At 38.0% G+C, this 20246-nt stretch overlaps 1 protein-coding gene across 2 annotated transcripts; it reads right to left on the reverse strand.

Moving 5' to 3' along the window:
- Positions 1-104: 104 nt before the first annotated feature.
- On the reverse strand, positions 105-16767 carry LOC143850530 (Chaperone DnaJ-domain superfamily protein). 2 transcript variants are annotated; one of them, XM_077359771.1, is made up of 5 exons: positions 16579-16767; positions 11839-13140; positions 9367-9480; positions 8997-9146; positions 105-634 (listed from the first exon to the last, which is right to left on the reverse strand). In XM_077359771.1, the coding sequence occupies exons 2-5, from the start codon at positions 12970-12972 to the stop codon at positions 491-493; spliced, it is 1542 nt and encodes a 513-aa protein (XP_077215886.1). In that variant the 5' UTR covers positions 12973-13140; positions 16579-16767; the 3' UTR covers positions 105-490. The 2 variants fall into 2 exon arrangements, with proteins under 2 accessions (XP_077215886.1, XP_077215887.1); XM_077359772.1 differs by having other exon boundaries at positions 11839-13191.
- Positions 16768-20246: the final 3479 nt, after the last annotated feature.

Below are 20246 nucleotides of genomic sequence, written 5' to 3' on the forward strand. Positions count from 1 at the left end.
TTAAAAGGTCAAGAAAAAGTTAAAAAAAAAGACTCAAAGCAAAACTGAATATATATTTTACTAGACAAAACACTTATAAGTATCATCCATATAAGCCACAGAAATAGAAATTGGCAAATTTGAGATGTTAAAAAATTAAAAATAAAAGGTCAGGAACAATACAAAAGAATTGAAGCAAAAATAAAAATACATGTTTTACCAGACAAAATACTTGTCAAAATGGTGTTAACATCAATAGATAAACAACATAGTATAAGTATCATCATTTTTAGCAAACGAAGTAGAAATGTGTTGCTTTGGCCGTAATCACTGTGCTGCACATGCACGTGAACAGTGTGTGCTTGTGATATTTAGAAATTCTCGACATACAAAAAATGCAGCTGGGAATATACAACATTATCAGATAATCGAACAGTCACAGGATTAAGCCAAAGAATTGACTGGCTACAATCCATAAAAATAGAAACCCATTGGTTTCAATATCTCACAATTACGCTGCCGTTGGTTGTAACTTTTCCTTCAAGCGGGAAATCAGCTTGAATGTCTCCTCTGCGTTGACCTGCTGACGAATGTCGGATTTTGATGATCGATCAGGATGGAATTTTAGTAAGGCTTGTTTATAAGCAGCATTTACCTGCCAATTTCCATAATAAACAAATGAGTACCATAACAGAGAACGAAGAAAATAAAATTGGATAAGTAATATCATGGTCAGATTTAATGCTTCAATTAATATAGGTAATAAAATTTTCCAATGAATCACATGTCAATACATGAGCCCATTTAAGCCTGCAGATTCATTAATACATAATCCTGTGAGGGAAAGTTTCTTGTCAAAGGCTATACACAAACCTTTGGAATTGACTGCTTAGAGACCTTTGCACCAGTCTCATTGGATTCACTTTCTCCTATCTATAAAAGTTTTGGTCTCTTTCTTCTTCTGTTATACCTTGTACATGACATGATGCCAAGGGGCATATGTCACATGATAGATGGAGAAACACAATGGATGATGAAATGAGTCCACTTAAAATAAATCATAAAATCATACTCGAGAACTATCTAAATTACATACGGGGAAACGTGCAATTGGTTTCCATTGGATTTATACAGTTAAATATTTACTAGATGGCATAGTCAAAAAAACTAAAAGCTTGATAGTTTGCCAAAGGCTTGAAGTATAAAAACCTTTGGAATTGACTACAGAGACCTTTGCACCAGTTGCAAAGCTAAATTTAGTCAAAGTGGCTATTTCTATTGCAACAAATAAAGATTGGCCAATGTGGCAATGACACATAAAGAAATCCTTTGATCATGGTGACTTACATGGAGAATTCTGTATGGAGCAAACTCCTGGATATACCATTTAAAAAAAAAAAAAAAAAACCCCGACAGACAAGGACTATAAGTTGCGACAGCCAATATATGGTCTAAGCAATCTCCTCGTGCTTGGTTTGATAAATTTAGCTCTATTGTTACCACGTAAAGATTCAATAGAGTCATGGTGATCAGGGAATCATGTTGTGATACTATTTGTTTATGTAGATGGCATTGTAGTTATAGGGAATAATCAAAGAAAAATGCATGCAGTTAAGAAGTACATACAACCATGGTTTTAAATTTCGACCGAATGGTTTTAAATTTCGACCGAAATCTGAAATTTCAGGTTTTGATGGAAACCGAAACCAAAATCACACATACCCGAAACGGTAGTTTACTTCGACCGAAATTTCGAAATTTCAATCCTTATCCCGAAATTTTCTCCAAGATTTAAAGGATTTCACCCAAAAACCTCAATTTATTAATCATTTACTATCTTGCCGAAATTCTTTACGAGATAAAATATTCTTTTATTCAATTTCGTGAGATTTCGTCTGAAATTTTGGTTTCGTGAGGACCGAAACGCATTCCAAAACTGAAATTTGAAACCAAGCATACAACATGTAAGGACCAATGATTTTGGGCAATTACACTATTTCTTTATGATTTGGCCAACACTTTGAATTTATTGTTGACATACGTGTCATGTCGTGTCCGACACGGCACCCGTGTCCACACGTGTCGACACCCTATTTGACACTTTTAAATGTCTACTAGAAGTGTCGGTAACTTTATATGTATGTATGTGCATGGGCATGGGCATGCCACTATTTCTAGATTTTTGGGGGTTGACATGTCAGACACCCCATATCTGTGTCGAAACTCGGGATGCAAATCTACATCCATGAATAAAGATTATATATACCTTCAATTTTAGCCGTGTCCCCGTTTCTAAATTTTGGGTGTTTGTTGTGTCCTAAGAAGCACGGGTACGGGTGCGGGGTACGGGTACGACACGGGTACGCGGGTACGTGATTTTCCAAAAAACCCGGGTGCGGGTACGTTCAGGTACGTTAAATATAATAATATTTTTTATTATTTTATTATATATTTATAAAAATTAAAAACAATTAAAGAACAATCAAATTACAATTAACATCACCAAAATAGCAAAATCTAATATTACTCTATATTTCATAAGTTCCAACTTTAAGTACAAGATGTTACGATCGCATCATTCATTAGATACAATGTCCGTCGCCTCATCTCCAATATCATCATCTACATCATCGGTAAAAACAGCGGCTTCCAAATCCGGCTCATCGAGTGAAAGGCTAGCAACTTCAAGCACCCCAACATCCTCAAAAGAGTCGAATGAATCTCCACCTATGTCCCACATCCTCGTCTCTCCCTGTGCATACTGTGGAGATCGTCTTGATAGAAGACGGAGATTACTATGAATAAAAAACCAAGTCCTGAGCCCGTTGTGGAGTTATCTTGTTCCTTCTCAAAGAATGCACAAAGGAGTAAGTGCTCCAATTCCTCTCGGCACAAGATGAAGACGAAGGCTGCATAAGAAGCTTCAAAGCTAAGCTTTGAAGCATAGGAGCACATGTACCGTGGACAGCCCACCAATCATGAGGCTCTAAAGTAACTCGGTCATTGATTGAATCTACGTCATTGAATAATCCAGACTTCATAGAGAAGTGGGCAAACTCCACATTAGCCTTCGTGCGATCTGCTGAATTGGGAAAGTACCTTTTGAGGCACTTTACCCTCTCTGCATAAATCTCTGTATCCTTATGTGGAGGAACACGATTTGAACCGGCACTAAGCCATTCTTCGCTGTAATACCTTCAAGAATAGAAAAAATAATTTAGTTTCATGTTAAAAGTAGGAAATAAAGTTCACAATGAACATAACTATTAATCTAAATAAAATTTGAAGTCACCTAACTTTGGATTCAATGAATGAGCCAAGCAATGAAGCGAAGTGTTGCTCTTGTTCCAACGATCAAAAAGAATTTCTTGCACCACTTCATAAAAGCTAGACTCTTCTTCTTTTCTCTTTGCTTCCTTCCTATAGATTGTCGTCTTCACTTTCTCAATCATCGTGTCCCACATATCATAAACCAAATGAAGACAAGGCTTATCCGTGTCACACTCTCTTAGCATGTCATACATAGGAGATGTAAAAGAGAGTATGTAATCGATAGAATCCCACCAAATGTCATCCAACACCTTCTCTTTCACAAACTTTGCTTTTCCTACATCATCATCTCGATAGCAATTCCATTTGTCACTAATCACCATCGATTGTAGACCTTGCTTTAAGAGTTTAAATCGCTTAAGCATCACAATAACACTCGCAAAGCGAGTCTCGGCAACGGAAAGCAACTTCAAACTATTGAAGTCGTTGAATATGGCCAATCTCATCGAATGATTCATGATGAAATTCTTCACTAGCATGACATCTCCTGCAATATCCGAGATCCAACTACATTCTCCATAGACAATTTGATTTACTTCCACGTTCTTTGCCGCACAAATGTTCTTCAAAGCAAGATTGAGTGTGCACACCACACACGGGGTCCAAAATATGGAAGGAAATTGAGTTTCAACAAGTTGTCCGGCCGCCTTGCAATTTGGAGCATTATCGGTAACTACCTGGACAACCTTATCATGTCCAACCTCATTAATGACTTCCTTCAATAAGTTAGCAATGAAATGCTTGTCTTTTGTCTCCCCCAAACAATCTATCGCCTTAAGAAACATAGCTCTACCTTCCGATACCGCCATGAAGTTAATGAGAGGCCTCCTCTGTGAGTCGCTCCATCCATCACTAACAATGCTCACGCCTTTCTCCCTCCACGTGTCTCTAATAGGTTGCAACAACTTATCAATATTAGCCCTCTCTCTTTGAAGTAGAGTTGTCCTAAGCAAGTTGTACTCCGGAGGCAAATACCCCGAAAGTGCATTGTTGGCGGCAAAAGTGTAGGAACTAGCATAGTATGGGTTTCTTGCTAGGTGAAAGGGCAAGCCACCGGAGTAAAACATCCTAGCAATCTCGGCATGTAGTTGATCACGGGCCGCCATGTTGAAAGCTTTTTCAAGTGCACTCACATTTCCACTTGTCTTTCTCTTCTTCAAATCATAACTTGGAGCCACAAACATACTTGTGCAACCCAATGATCCAGTACTCGACGATGGCGGCAATGGCACTTTCTTGGGAGCATTTTGCTTCATAATCTCTTTGCATACTTCCTCAAACCTTTGCAATGCAAGTAGATCACTTGCTTTCACTTTAGGACATGGTCCGATTCCTTGTCCCGCTATCTTCAACAAGTGCGCCCTAACCCTTGTGTAGGAGCTACTGAAACTCTTACTGCAAAAATTGCATTGCCACCTCACATTCCCTCCACCCTTAGGATCTTTATCAAATCTAGATACATGCTTCCATAAAGGCTTCGACAAATCTTCATCAGTAGAAGACGTATGTGCGGTTTGGGCGGCGCTACTAGCACCGAATGAAGACATTCTAAAATCTATTAAACAACAAAAACAATTTTAGTACGCAACGTTGCAACCCAACAAAACAAGGGACTCTAATTCTCAATTACACAAATTGAAACAAACAAGGTTACAGGGCAACACCAATTGTAAATTTGTATACACAACCAAACATACCCATGTAAATTAAACAATTGTATACACAACCAAACATACCCATGTAAATTCAAAAGGCAAGTGGCAAATGGCAAATGGCAAATGGCAATCCAATGCAATGCAATTATAAATTTATAATGAAGCAATTTTAGACTCTCAAGTCTCAAGTCTCAACAGGTACTGGCGGATTGCATCCAAATATCAGTTTTGGACTCTCAACAGAGTAACAGACAACAGGTATTTGTAACCAAAAATAAGTTTTGAACTCTCAACAGCCAACAGGTATTGCACCCAAAAATCTGTTTTGGACTCTCAACAGCCAACAGGTATTACACCCCAAAAATCAGTTTTGGACTCTCAACAGCCAACAGCCAACAACCAACAACCAATAGGTATTGCACCCAAAAATCAGTTTTGGACTCTCAACAGCCAACAGGTATTGCACCCAAAACTCAGTTTTGGACTCTCAACAGCCAACATGTATTGCACCCAAAAATCAGATTTGGATTTTGAGAACAGATTGTGATTCTTGGACTCAAAATTAGATTCAACAGATTTTGAGTCCAAAAATCTGCTTTGGACTCACAATCTGTCCTCAGAATCCAAAAGAAAGAGGGCCCAATAATCTGTTTTTGGACTCAAAATCGATTCACAAAATCCCCAAAAAAACAGATTCACAAAATCCCCAAAAAGAGAGAGAGAGACAGAGATACACAGATTTAAGGCCCTGTTCGTTTCAGATTTTGACAACCGATTGTGCTCCCAAAAGGGAAAAAGCCCAAAACCTATTTGGAGATTATGACAACTGATTGTCAGGCCTAAATAGGTTTGATTAAAATTTAAAAACAATCAGTTGGCAAAATCTCAAACGAAAAGGGCCTAAGTTTGGAGATTATGACAACTGATTGTCAGCCCTAAACCTATTAATCTGAGGAAATAGGTTTGGGGAACACAATCGGTTGCCATAATCTGAGGAAGGAAAAAGAAAAAAAAATGGGAGGAATAGAGAGAGAGAGAGAGAGAGAGAGCAGTAGAGAGGGAGAGAGAGAGAGAGAAATACCGGAGGTTCCGTCGGAGAGGGAGCCGGAGGGAGAGCCGGAGGGAGAGGGAGAGAGAGAGAGAGAGAGATATGTTAGGGTTTTTAAAAAACCCAAATCGTGCATTTATACTTTTATTGAAGTTTTAAACCCCCCCCCCCTTTTTACTCCACACACACCCCTTAACTTAAAGTTTTTTTTTTTAAACGTGTCAGGTGCGTCGGGTGCGCACCCCCAACGCACCCGACACGCACCCGAATCACAAAAGTTTCTTTTTTAAAAAAAAAATTTCTGGGGTGCGTACCCGCACCCCATACGTGTGGGGTACGGGTACGGGACCCCCGAGAGAGTACCCGTGCTTCGTAGGTTGTGTCTGACATTGTGTCCGTGTCGACATGCAACACTCGTGTCTGTGTCCACAGATCATAGCTATTTCTTTGAAACTGAAGTTATAAGATCCAAGCTTGGTATCAGTCTATCACAAAGAAAGTATTTTATTGATCTCTTGTCAGAGACAAGCATGCTAGAGGTAAAGCCTTTTCAAACCCCTATGGAACCCCAATATAGAACTGCAAAAAGAAAAGAATTATTCTATGATTTAGCCGACACTTTGAATTTATTGTTGACACGTGTCCTGCCGTGTCCGACACGACACGCGTGTCCACCCGTGTCTGACACGACACTTTCGATGTACTGCTACAAGTGTAAGACTTAATGTGGGTGTGTGGACACGTTTTTGTGCCTTGTCAAGTGTGACATTCTGTTTTATTATTGCATATTGTGTTTACCTCTTTTATTATTAACTATTCTTTTATTATAAACTCTTTTCAGCTCTTCTTTGACTAATATTTGTTGTTGTACCATTTCAAAAAAATATTTGTTGTTGTAACATATATATACTTTTTTTTCTTTTTCTTTTTTTGAAGAGGAAAACATATATATACTTTCTATTTTGGCTGTCTCCCCGTTTCTAAATTTCGGGGGTTCGTCGTGTCCGACACTACGTGTCCGTGTCCACAAATCATAGGAGTTATTTGAAGACAATAGCAGGTATTATCACCTTGTTAGAAGACTTAATTATGTGAGTATTACACATCTTGACCTGTAAGTGCTCTAATTCAGTTCATGCAAAATCCAACTGTTGATTATTGGGAGGTAGATCTACATTGTCCAAGGTATCTAAAGGGTGCATCTAGTAGAGGAACACTTAAGAGTGAAATTTTTTAAAATATAGACTAGGCAGGATAACCTCCTGAAAGATGTTAATTATAAAGTATTCTATATTTGTTGGAGGTAATTTGGTTGCCTTGCGTAGTGAGAACCGGGATGCCATTGTATGATCTAGTGCATAAGTAGAATATAGTGCAATGGCCTATGATCTTTGGGAGGGGTGGAAGGAGGTGTGCCTCAGTGGGGAAACCCAACCTCAGATATGCCAAATTTGGAAGGCTCCTATGGAAGGCTTAGTCAAACTAAATTTTGACAGATCTAGTATGGGTAACGCCTCCCCTGCAGGTATTGGTGGACTTTTGAGGAATTCTAGAGGAGAAACCATTTGGGCCTTTTCTGGACCCATAGGTTCCTTTGATGCAAGTGAAGCAGAAGTTAGAGTGGCTTATCAAGGAATAAAACAACTTGATCGAGCCTTGTTGAACTCAATGATTGTTGAGGGGGACTCTTTGAATGTGATTCGGTGGCTTAGAGGGACCATGGTGCCTCCTTGGAGATTTGCGTCCTTTTTTGCGATATCCAAGATCAATTAGAAGGAACCTCAATTACTTTTAGCCATGTAAGGAGATTGGATAATAGCGAAGCCGACAGATTAGCACGGGAAGGGGTCAGAAGATTGCGCCTACAGTTTTTTGATTTTATGCCCACTTGACAAACTTCGGTCTTTTCTTTATGTATTTTAGATTTTCTTATATTGTTCTTTCTCCGTGTACTCCTTTGGGGGTGGACCATCTTGGTCTCCCTTCTTTTATATGAAAATTTTTACCATTCAAAAAAAAATATAGTGCAATGGCTCACACAAATAGTGAGCTACTGTCGTTAAAGACACTTATGAAAGAGTTACATTTTGGCTTTTACAAGCCCACGAAGATGTGACAATTAAGTAGCCATTTACATTTCCACTAATCCGGTGTTTCATGGGAGGACTAGGCATATTGAAGTAGATTGCCATTTTTCGTGTAAATGTCACTAGAAAATTGTTGTCCACTCTATGTGTGAGGTCTAAAGATCAATTGGTAGACATATTAATGAAAGCACTTGCACGTACTTAGTTTTAAAGTATTTATTCTAAGCTGGACATGAATGTGATATCTATCACCAAGCTGAGGGTGAGCATTAATAGTTACATACTTTATAATAGATTTAAATTGGAGTTTTGATATATTTCCTTTAAGCGTGTTTATTTCATGTAATAAAGATAAGGCCCATCATAGACAGACCTAATGGCATTATTTGTAAGTTACTACAACTATTATTTATAAAAGTTTCAAGTCATGGAGTTGGATCACAATCTCCACAAAATTCTTCTCTGTTCTCTTCTTTCTTTTTTATCTCTAATTCCTCTTCTTTCACTTCTATTTCTCTCACAAGAATAAGGTGATAATTTCCACATTCTAAAAGTACATATCAAACGTGAAACAAGGCAAGGCATCATAAAGAAAAACCCTGCAAGTCAATGTAGAAATAACAAAAAGACTTTGTATAACAAAATGTAAGTTCAATCAGTCAACTGTACAATAATTAACACATCTAACTGACTCATTTCCATGTCTATAATTTATGAATTGGTGATATGGACTCCACCTTTGCAAATATCCTAGCTAAAGGGGACATCCATAGAGACTTTGTTCGTGGGGCAATCTTTACCCATATGCAATTTTGTACATTTTAATTTTGTTTCTAATAAAGTTTTCTTTGCTGTATTACCCAAAAAAATGATAATCATATGGAAGAAATGACTCACCTCATGAGACATGGGATAGGGGCCACCTCTAACATGGATACCCAATACACGGAGTAGTGATGCCATATCTCTATATTTGAGTTCCAACTTATCAAGTTCCTCCCTAATTTCGACACGAAGCTGCTCTTTCAAATTTATAGTTTCCTCATCCTGAAATTTGAAAAGTGAAACACATAAATAAGATCTAGAAAACATTTTGTAAAAATGCAAAACTCGTAACATACTAAAGAATACAGACAAAGAAAGAACAATGAGAGAAAACAGAAGAAAATGAAAGCCGGGGATATGGAATAATGACTAGAAAAATAAGAAAATAGAAATAAAAGCGATACTTAGGACGGAAAATGAAAAAGATAGGGAGTGCTGAAACCTTTTTCTGTGATTCCCGCATTTCTTCAAGACGCTGCTTTTGCCTTCTCTCCATATCTAATAGACGCAAAGTTTCAGCCTTTTTTCTCTTCCGCAACCGTTGTACTTCTTCTGCCTGCAAATAAATAAAAAGAATCACAATTTATATCTCGTAGAAGGTGAATCATCTTAAAAGTAAGAAGATCAATGTTATCATCTACATATGCATCATATCAGTATGTATTTAACATTTTAATTATTTATTCTTTATCAAATTGTGGAATGAGGAGGTCCAAAAGACGATTAGGTCTAAAAGGGAGTGTTATAAATGTTTGCATAAGTGTAGAAATGAGGAGAACATTGAGAAGTATAAATTGGCTAGAAAAGAAGCTAAGAAGGCAGTAAGGGAAGCTAGAGCCAAGGAATATGAGGATTTGTACCACAGGATACGGACAAAAGATGGTGAAAAAGATATTTACAAGCTTGCTAAGATGAGAGAAAGGAAGGGCAGGGACTTGAATCATATAAAATGCATCAAATACGAGAATCAAAGATTGTTAGTAAAAGAAAATGAGGTTAAAGAGAGGAGGAGAAGTTACTTCGATAAGTTGTTTAATGGAGAACACGTAGCGAATTTGGGAGAACTTGATAACGCTTTTGATGATACAAAGCAGAGGTTTGTTCGTAGAATCCAAACAACGAAGGTAAGAGTAACTATGAAAAATATGAAAATAGGAAAGGCTATGGGGCCTGACGGTATTCCTATTGAGACTTGGAGATGCTTGGGTGATGTGGGTTTGGTTTGGTAGATTATTTGACAATATTTTGAAGACTAAGAAGATGCCTGATGAGTAGAAGAAGAGTACATTAGTACCTATTTACAAGAACAAAGGGGATATTCAAAGTTGCAACAATTACCGAGGAATTAAGATAATGACGCCATGAAGCGTTGGGAGAGGGTAATTGAGCATAGACTAAGAAAAGAAACTAAGGTGTTACAGAATCAGTTTGGCTCCATGCCGAACGATCGACTATGGAAGCTATCTTCTTGATTAGGCGACTAATGGAGAGATTTAGAGAAATAAAAAGGACCTTCATATGGTTTTCATTGGTTTGGAAAAAAGCATATGATAGGGTTCCCAGAAGGGTTATGTGGTGGGTCCTTGAAAGGAAAAAAATGCCTACTAAATATGTTGATGTGATTAAGGATATGTACGATGGAGCAGTAACTAGTGTCAGAACTACGGATGGCACGCCTAGTGAGTTTCCAATTACAATAAGACTACACCAAGGATCAGCTATAAGCCCTTTTCTTTTTACGCTAGTTATGGATGAACTTACGGAGGGTATCCAGAATGAGGTGTCATGGTGTATGTTATTTGCAGATGACATAGTATTAATTGACAAAACCAAAGCAGGAGTTAATGCTAAGTTAGAGTTATGGAGAACTACTTTGGAATCCAAAGCTTTTGGACTGAGTACATGGTTTTAAATTTCGGCTGAAACGTTTCATTTCGGCCGAAATATTTCGGTTTCGACACAAACCAAAACTAAATTCACATGAAGTCGTTTATTTACAAGATTTCGCCGAAATTTCACCAAAATTCCGAAATTTCGATAGAAATTTCATTTTTTAACTTTTTACAAAATTTCCACCGAAATGTTATAATTTCCACTGAAATAGCTGAAATTTCAACCGAAATTGACACCAAAATTTTAGACATTTTGGTCGAAATTAAAAAAATAAACAAAATCATAATCATATTTTTACATGATTTCAGCCAAAATTTTGGCCCGAAACTAAAACAATTCTGTTTCGTTGGTGGCCGAAACTGAAATTTAAAACCTTGACTGAGTAGGACTAAGACAAAGTATATGGAGTGCAACTTTAGTAATATAGGGAGGCGAGGCGAGGATGTAGTAAATATGACTGGACAGGAGGTACCTAATAGGGATATCTTTCGCTATCTTGGTTCAATCCTACATAAGGAAGGAGAGATTGAAGAGGATGTTAACCACAGAATAATAGAAGGTTGGTTAAAGTGGAAGCATGCTTCAGGAGTTCCGTGCGACCGTAAAATACCTACCAAGTTGAAGGAAAAACCAAGTTGAAGGAAAAGTTTTATAAGACAACTGTGAGGCCAGCCACACTATACGGCTTTAGAATGTTGGGCCACCAAGAAGCAGCATGCGCATAAGATGAGTGTAGCGGAGATGCGAATGCTTAGATGGATGTGCGGCCACACAAGGTTAGATAGAATTAGAAATGAAGACATGCGTAAAAAGGTGGGGGTGGCACCAATTGAGGAGAAGATGAGAGAGCACCGCTTAAGATGGTTTGGGCATATCCAACGGAGGCCTTTGGATGCTCCAGCGATAAGAAGTGACTCGTGCCAAGTTGATGGAGTAAAAAGAGGTAAGGGTAGACTGAAAACAAATTGGGTATTGAAAGTTGAAACACAGCTAACAGGGAAAAAACAGTTATATGCCATACCTGAATTTGCAATTGTTTCTGCCTGGATGCCCATTCTTCTTCTGAAGCACGTCTAAACTCATCAGTCTCCTTGTGCTTTTCTCGTCCACCAATTAGGTCGCTTTCAACCCCAGGCAGACCATTTGTAATTCCACCATCTAAAAAAACACTTTCCCAAGGTGTTTCATCCTGTGGTTGAGTGCCGCACAAGGAAGGCTCTCCATTAACAAGTTCCTCTTTACCCTGTAAACAAGCTCTTCCACTACTACCTTGTGTTTCATCCTGAGGTTCTAAGGAAACTGCCCTCTCTTTGTCCTGACAATTAGCACTTTCACAATTAACTTGTCCACCACATTGCGATTGAGCGTTGCACAAAGAAGACTCCCCGGGAAATGGTTCCTCTTTGTCCTGAGAAATAATCTCGTTTTCACTGCCCGCATTGCTTGAACTTGAACAAACTGACCCATCAGTATACTGTTCAGTTGTGCGGTAATATGTGCTCCGAGTAATATTTTCTCCATCAATCTTTTTATGTGAACAATTTCTGGGTTCGGTATTAGACCCAGAAGCACTAGCCTGATCCTCTACCCCAAAACGACTATTATGAATATCTTTCAACACTTTTTTCCTTAATGCAGCTTTCTCCCACTGTTCTCGAATTTTTCTAGGAGAACCTTCGATAACCTCACAATCAGAACTGTCACTTTCGGATGAATTACTCTCGGGGTCAATATATAAACCAAAACAGTTTCTAGAAGGTCCTTTTCCAGGGCACTTTTGCTTGCACTTCGATAGTTTGAAAGCAAAATCTCTTTCTTGATTGAATATTTGACAGTCCTCATTGTCTGACTCTTTGGAAACATGTGATTGGCTAGAAGCACGAGATAATTTCTTGCTTGAGGTAGCATCACTATGTAAATCACCATTGTCATCACTTCTAGGACCATGATTACCAACATCATCATCATCAATACTAATAATTTCCCTAGAAGGGCACTGTTGGGAAGACTCTGGAACATCAATAATAACTACATTATGGGACTTGCCTTTGTCAATATCAATGATCACTACATTATCAAATTTCTCTTTATACTTGAACCTTTCAAGGTTTCTCCTCCCAGACTGAGTTCTCGATCGAGATTGACCCCTAGACATTTCCCTCTTTCTCTTCCTTACAATAGAATATAATTAGTCAGCAAAAAGATTATTGCAGATTATCATGCATTGTCATCACTTTCTGCTTTCACAAGTTTATCTTTTGGACAAAAATCCGCAAGGCCTATATTTGAATTCCAACTTTCCAGTATCGTTGACTTCTCTTCCCTGGTATGGAATCATTATTGGAATAAATTATCAGTAACCCACTTCCCAATCCTTTCAAGTGAAAAATAACAAAAGTCACTACAACACATTGAAAGAAAAATATTACATATGAACTGAAAAGACATAGCAGACAAAAACTAACACAAAGGAAAGGATACTGACATGACTATGAAAAGAAAACTATTGAGCATCTAGTGAAACACAGTACAAATAACAAACATAGCAAGACATCCAAAACTGCATGCTCCAAATACAAATGCTATGAATTTTATTTTTTTTGAAAGTCATGAAATATGAAACTGAAGATTAAATAAAATACATCAGAAAAAAATCCAAACTAAAACGCAGAAGCCACAAAAACTGATTATATATAGAATGCAAACTGAAACATCTAGATGGTGAGATTCCAAGATGAAAGAAAAGAGTTTCAGAGGCAAAGGGTACAAAACGTACGCAATTTTTGGAAGGAAAGTAAATCTCTAGTAGAGATTATACTCAAGCATACGATGCCAACAATTCTAACCCCATTTTGTTTAAAATATATGTAGTACTTCAAGGATTCTCGTGTTGGTATATAAGATACAAGGTTGCAGATCTAGCCAGTTCACATTAATGTCTGCTGCATCGTAGCATCTAGAAGGAGAATAAAGACACCAAAATGTGGCCAAGTTAACAACAATTCAGAGATTACTCATTACCACTAACAATTTAGTCAATACTCAACTCAACTCAACAAAGCCTTTGTCCCAGGCTAGTTGGGGTCGGCTAAATGAATCCTTTAGAAAAAAAATTCATGAAGAAGGTAAAAGGGATCTACCCGGCTCTAATCCTGGTTCTAGTTGGGTTCTTCTAAGTGGATCATTTTCTTCCATTCTATCCTATCCAAGGTTATGTTCTCTGTTATGTTCCTAACTTATCAATTTTTGTTGTTAAATTATTAGTCAACATGTTTGAAGTCAGTACTAAGAAAGTTTAAGTGTCATGATATTACGCTATATTGATATGTTCCTAACTTATCAATTTAGTCAATATACACATTAAATTAACAAATATCTTTTGGGGGAAATTTCATGGCAGATTGTCATTTTTTTTAGGTTGTCCTCATAATACTATCAGAAAAGTGTTCTGAAGGAAATACTTAAATAATTTTAAAAAAATAAATGAAAATAAAAATGAAATCTATATAGCGTAATATCATGACACGCTTAAACTTTCTTAGTACTGACTTCAAACTGATCCTACTAACCCTGGAAGTAGTGACCTGAATAGTGTTGAGAACAGTGTCGTTGGAGTGGGGTGAGCCCCCTTTCATTCTAAATCACTTAGGTGACTAAAGTGAAACCTGAAAATACCTTTTTAAATGGCATTAAAAAGGTCACTTTGGTGGTAAGGATGGGCCCCACCTACCACCTATTTAAAAAGTACATATTAAACCCCAAATCTAATACAAAGACTCATTAAAAACCCTATAAATACAACAAAAATTCACGTTGGTGGTAAGAATGGGCCCCGCTATGTAAAAATTTGTCTCACAGACAATCCCAAGTCTCTTGTTTCCCTCATGGATCTGATCTAGATCATGAATAGAGGCCATGTGCCATAGCAACTTAGCTTTTCAGGGCTGCTATTGGCATAACAACCAGTATGCCATAGGTTGGAGTTGGACCAACCCATTCCTCTCGTACAAGGGTTTGCTCCTCACAATTATCCCTATATCACCATCGGTAAATAGGAACTGAACTGTCCCACGACATTCTAAACCTAACTCACACAACCCTTGGGACCTTCTTTAAAGCTAGTATAATGAGGCAGCATTGAGGAGCCAAACAACTACATTGATAAGAGCTCTTAAGAGTCATCAGCCTATTATCTATGACGCGCCTTTGATTCGTTGTGCGAGAACCCTTCCACATGGGACTCTCAGATCAATATGGCCGACTTTCACCTCTATTCAACCAGTCGATCACAGAGTCTCACATAGTCCGGCAGACTTATACCATTATGATCATGAGGAGAATCTTAGATTGAGCCTATTTTCCTTGTGTCACAAACTTCTGTTCCCCCACCCTTTTTTAAAAAATGGTTGTGTGGCTGTTAGGGACCATTAGATTTAGATAGACGAAAGAGTGGTCTTTCAGGATTGGCCATTCTATGTCACCATCTCCCATGTCCCTCCTATCCTACAAATTTCATCAAGGCTGTCACTGCAAAGCTATTGTACTATGCCAACCTCCCAACTCCAACTTCCATTTTAGCATCAATCTTGGCTTGCATTTTCCTAGGGCATATATGAAATATAGACTGAAAAATTCTTCAGAAACTCTACCTGGGAGAAATAAAAAGACTATCTTCAAACAACAATCGTGCATAAAAACCCTAGCTCGCGATTGACATAAGCACAATGCTTAATAACCAATCCCCTAGTCTTTCCGAATTTAGACCTAAAATGCCTAGTCCAAATGCATGATAACACAAACATGTTCCACCAGTCCGATTTAAATCACGTCTCTATATGAAAACCCTCCTTCGATTGATCGGTCTTGAACATCTATGTTCTCCCTCGCCTGGGTTTAAAGAGCTTTTTGAGAACCGTAATATCCTCTGAAATCCCTTTAAATACTACACAAGAAACAAGTGGAGCGCTTGTTTATCGAAACACCTTGGCACAGATATCATTTCCCAAAAAATATCATCTAATAACTTCTCTTGGATTCAGTTTGCGTGTTCCACTTACATTTCTGCAGCAATTTTTGCGTAAACTGCAATCTAACTTTAATCTAACTCCTCTAATCAAAACAAAACCAATCACAAAACATTGAGAACTCTTCCCTTTCTCTAGATTTTACAACAACACTAAACTCAAGTGAGTCATGTTACATGATTCTACATGGCGACCGAATTGGAAATACGTTTGCTCCATAATTCCAATAGAGCCTATAGATTTCTAAAGATTGTAATATATGCCTCTAGACCAAGGTTGCCAGAGCGGGAATCGAAAGCGGGAATCGAAACGGGAATCGAAAGCGGGAATCGAAGGCTCCCAGGGAAGAATCCTACTCAAGGTTGCCAGAGCGGGAATCGAAACGGGAATCGAAGGCTCCCAGGGAAGAATCCTGCTTCCTTGCTCTAGACAGTGATAAAGAAAGAAAACCCAAGAAAAATTAACTAATTCAAGCAACATCAGCTATTCTAATCATTTAATTCAAGATGAAAAAACCATATAATTTCTAACCCATAAAAAAAAAAAAAAAAAAATCTATTCCCAAACAGTAATTTTCAAGAAAACCCATTTGAAATCAACAATTAAACACAAAATTCTGAAACCAAAGAATGTCATGGACGCAACAACCTTTGGTTAATTCAACAACAAACTCAATTCCGACATGCCCAAATTAAATTAAAACAACATAGACAGTTCTTGAGAGGGGGGGAACTTACCTGCAAAGAAAAAGTCTTTAGAAATTTCTCTCGTTTGATCGCGAGCAGGCCTCTTTACTCTTCTCCTCGAAAGAAAAAACAAACCAAGACGCGTAGGGTTTCCTTTGCCATATAGATGAAGGTGAAGGAATTTTTTTTATTTGCCTCACATCCATATTTTCTCGACTCTTGCAATATTCAAAGGCTACTAGTCTAGTAATAATAGAAATACCGTGTTTTTTAATTGCACTAACTCACCTTGTCCTTTACTATTTGACCAACAGTCAAAGGTCATCAAAATTCCCAATAAAAAACTCATAGAAACCAGTTAAAAAAGAAAATAGAAAGTTTATCAAGACATGGTAGTAGGCTATACAAAATGCTATCAACAAAAAAATCACAGGGTTGAGTTTGAGTCTGGATTCTGGTTGAGGAAGTTGAATCCGAGTCGGGTCTGGTTCGTGTTCGGGTTGAGAAAGTTGAACCTGAGTCGGGTCACTTTCGGGTTTGGATTGAGGTGTCGGGTTGACCCGATTCGCATCAAAACCCGACATTTTTTAAAAATAAAATTATTACCCTTTTTCTGTTTTGTTTTTTAAGAACATAAAAACCTAAAGGGGGAAGATATCACCATAACCGGGTCAATCCGACCCAACCTGATCTGAATTTGGAAATCTGATTGGGTTCAGGTTGAGATATTAATTTTTTGGGTTGGGTCAGGTTAGCCTTCATCGGGGTGAGAGTCGGATCAAGTTGTTTTCGGGTTGACGGTTTAGAGTGTCGGGTTGGTTTCGCGTCGGCTTCTACCCGACCTTGAGTTTCACCCCTAAGAAAAGTGTAAGTAAAAAAGCGAGTAGTGCAATTATTAAAATATTGTTATGTGGATATCAGTGTTAGTCATGCAATTTAATCTAATATATGTTATAAATTTCATTATGAGATTCATGATTTAATTAAGGGTGTCGATAGACCCGGTCCAATGGATCCAAATGATCCAAACGTTTATGGGCAGGATTTGTGCACAGTAGTTGGATCCGAACATGTCCATTGGATCCATATATATCCTAAGGTCCAAAATATTTCATATCATAGCTCTGACATAACCACAAAATCCGATGAAGCGTCCAAGATCCTAATGGAGGACTCTAAAGAAAGAAAATGCACTTGATATTTTTGTTCATTTATGTCATTTCATGAGGGGTATTTTTATAATATTCAAAAACCCAACCCAAAACAACAAAGTGTTTAGAGGAATGATAGATGCAAAGGCCCTCTTTATGCAAGCCCAAAGAAGGGCCCTTAAATAGATCCATATCATTAAGTGCAACCGAATTCAGTTTCTCAACCGACTTTAAAAATGAGGCGGATCTATTCAGTGGACCTTCTCCGGCCCTTGCATAGAGAGGACCCTTGCATCTATCATTCCTCAAGTGTGTTTATTTTCCCAGTTTTTTGTTTCAATGACTATTCACTTCTCACTCAAGTTTCTTCCCTCTTCCCTCCCCTAACATAACCGCAAGGCTTTAACTATGTACAACATAAGTAGGACTTAGGACACTCCGATGGATAGTCCGATTCGAAATTGATAGTGAACTAGACTCGAAAAGGAAGTGGCCGATAAAGAATCCACCAAGAGATAAGTGGATTCGTAGATTCGTTGAAACTCCTTAGATTTACTAATTCATGTAGCCCGTCCATAATCTACCCCTAAAAATATTTTGATGTAATTTTGTACACACCCTATCTATGATGGGGCCTTTCAAATGAATGCTTCGGATCATCCTAACAATGTGGGCCCCTTGTGTTTTGTAAGAGCCACCTCATATAAGCTATATGAAGGCACCCTCAGGAACTCTATTCTCTTTTTTAATATGTAGTCTTTTTATTTTATATGGATAGTGTTGTGGTCAGAATCTACAACACGATGTGGCAGTCAAAGAAGAATTGTCTAGGCTAGGATGATAATGAATGGCTGTTGATCTGAGGTGCTGTGAGGACCTTACATATTAGCAGCTATTAAAGACCGCTTCTGCTCTGTTTCCGCCATTAAAAAAATTTACTAATAAAAGTGCGTATTATTTGCATGAATAATGTCCGTGCACGACACTAGGGCTGGCAACGGGCGTGGGTCGGGGCGGATGTTGCATCCCCGTCCCATCTCCCTCCGTGGGGAATTTTTTCCGTCCCCGTCCCCTCCTCGCTGCAGGGGAAGCGGGGAATCCCCATCCCCACCCTGCACACTACGGGGACAAAATCCCCGCCCCATCCTTGTCCTGAAATTGATATTGGCACTCCCATGTTTTGATATTTTCGGCTAACTCATCTTGTCTTTTAATTTTTGAACAATTGTCAAATGTTAATACTAATATATGAAGAAAAGAACAGCTGTATTTGTGCAATTATCAAAATATGGTACCGCTACTATCACTAGCCTATAAGAAATATATTCATGTTCTCACAAAAAATAGTAAAACACTTGAAAATAATAATAAAAGAAATTAATCATTGTATATTGAACGGGACGGGACGGGGCCAAATATATCCCTGTCCCACCACGGGGGATTTTTAAGTCCCCGTCCCTGCTCAAATCAGGGGAATCCAAGCCGCATGCGAGGCGAGGAGGACCGGATTCCCGTTTTCACGGGTGAAATTGCCAGCCCTACACGACACTTCTCATTTTTCTATTGCTTATAATAGCTTTTTACTTTATTAGATAATGATTTCGGGTCTTAATGTCCCATTTGCAAATAAAATTAATTTATTGCAAATAGGGATTTGTTGAACAGTTTAGCGGAAAGTCATTTCGCAGATGACTTTTGCATGAGAAAGTAGCCACCACAGATGAATTAAATGAATAAGACAAGATCTGCTGAAAAGTGAGCTTATATCCTATGTGGCTGGTTTCTCATGTACAAAATGGCTATCCGCGAAATTGCCTAGCAAATCCCTAGCAAACAAGACCCTATTTCGCTGGTATCAAAAGAGACCTTTAATATTTTGCCCAAGTAATTGTGAGGCCCTTGGGCTTTGTTTTTTTTTTTTCTTTTTAAGAGGAGATTATCGTCAACTGCCATGCCTGGGTGAAGCTTAGATTGAAAAATGAGTGGGCCAAACTCTAGCTGAAGTTGATTAGGATGAATGAGTATATTCTTGTAGTTGGCTTTTTACAAGGGCGCCTTTCATTTTATCATTCCTCACTTTTTTCACACACATAAAAGATAATTTGAACCAATCTTATGCAATTTTTTACTTAGACATTTATGATAATATTCCTCTAAATAAATTATAATCATATCATTTCCCTCCAGATCATGAAAAGAAAAAAAAATCCAAGAAAAATTTTCCATCAAAAAATATTTTTCTTACCATCCAAACTTGACCTAATTGTTCGACTAAGGCCCTGTTTGGATTGCAGGAAAAACATTTTTAATGGAAAAAATGTTCTTGGGAAAATTTAACCTTTTCACGTTTATAGGAAGATATGATTATGGAATATTTAGAAGGGTATTATCATAAATTGAAGGTCCTCTAAATAAAAATTGAACCAAGATGGTTTTCGACCCCCATTTATAATTTTTCAAAAGAGTGTCCCCCATTGGCAATTCTCGTATTTGGTGTCCCTCATTTGCGATTTTTCCTTACTACTTCTTGGAGGTTTGAATCTTCTTGCGTGGGCCCCATGTCTCACC

Source organism: Tasmannia lanceolata, unplaced genomic scaffold (genome assembly GCF_043159265.1).
Source record: "Tasmannia lanceolata isolate RefF3 unplaced genomic scaffold, GAP_Taslan_0.1 ptg000018l, whole genome shotgun sequence".
NCBI classification, from domain to species: domain Eukaryota; kingdom Viridiplantae; phylum Streptophyta; class Magnoliopsida; order Canellales; family Winteraceae; genus Tasmannia; species Tasmannia lanceolata.

What these genes read in the sequence shown, in the direction of transcription:
- LOC143850530 (XM_077359771.1), bottom strand. Translation starts at nt 12,972, where the DNA reads ATGTCTAGGGGTCAATCTCGATCGAGAACTCAGTCTGGGAGGAGAAAC. An exon ending in TGCGGGAATCACAGAAAAAG is followed by an intron (nt 9,147 to 9,366) that starts GTTTCAGCACTC and finishes TTCAAATTTCAG; the next exon opens with GATGAGGAAACTATAAATTT. An exon ending in CCTATCCCATGTCTCATGAG is followed by an intron (nt 635 to 8,996) that starts GTGAGTCATTTC and finishes GGAAATTGGCAG; the next exon opens with GTAAATGCTGCTTATAAACA.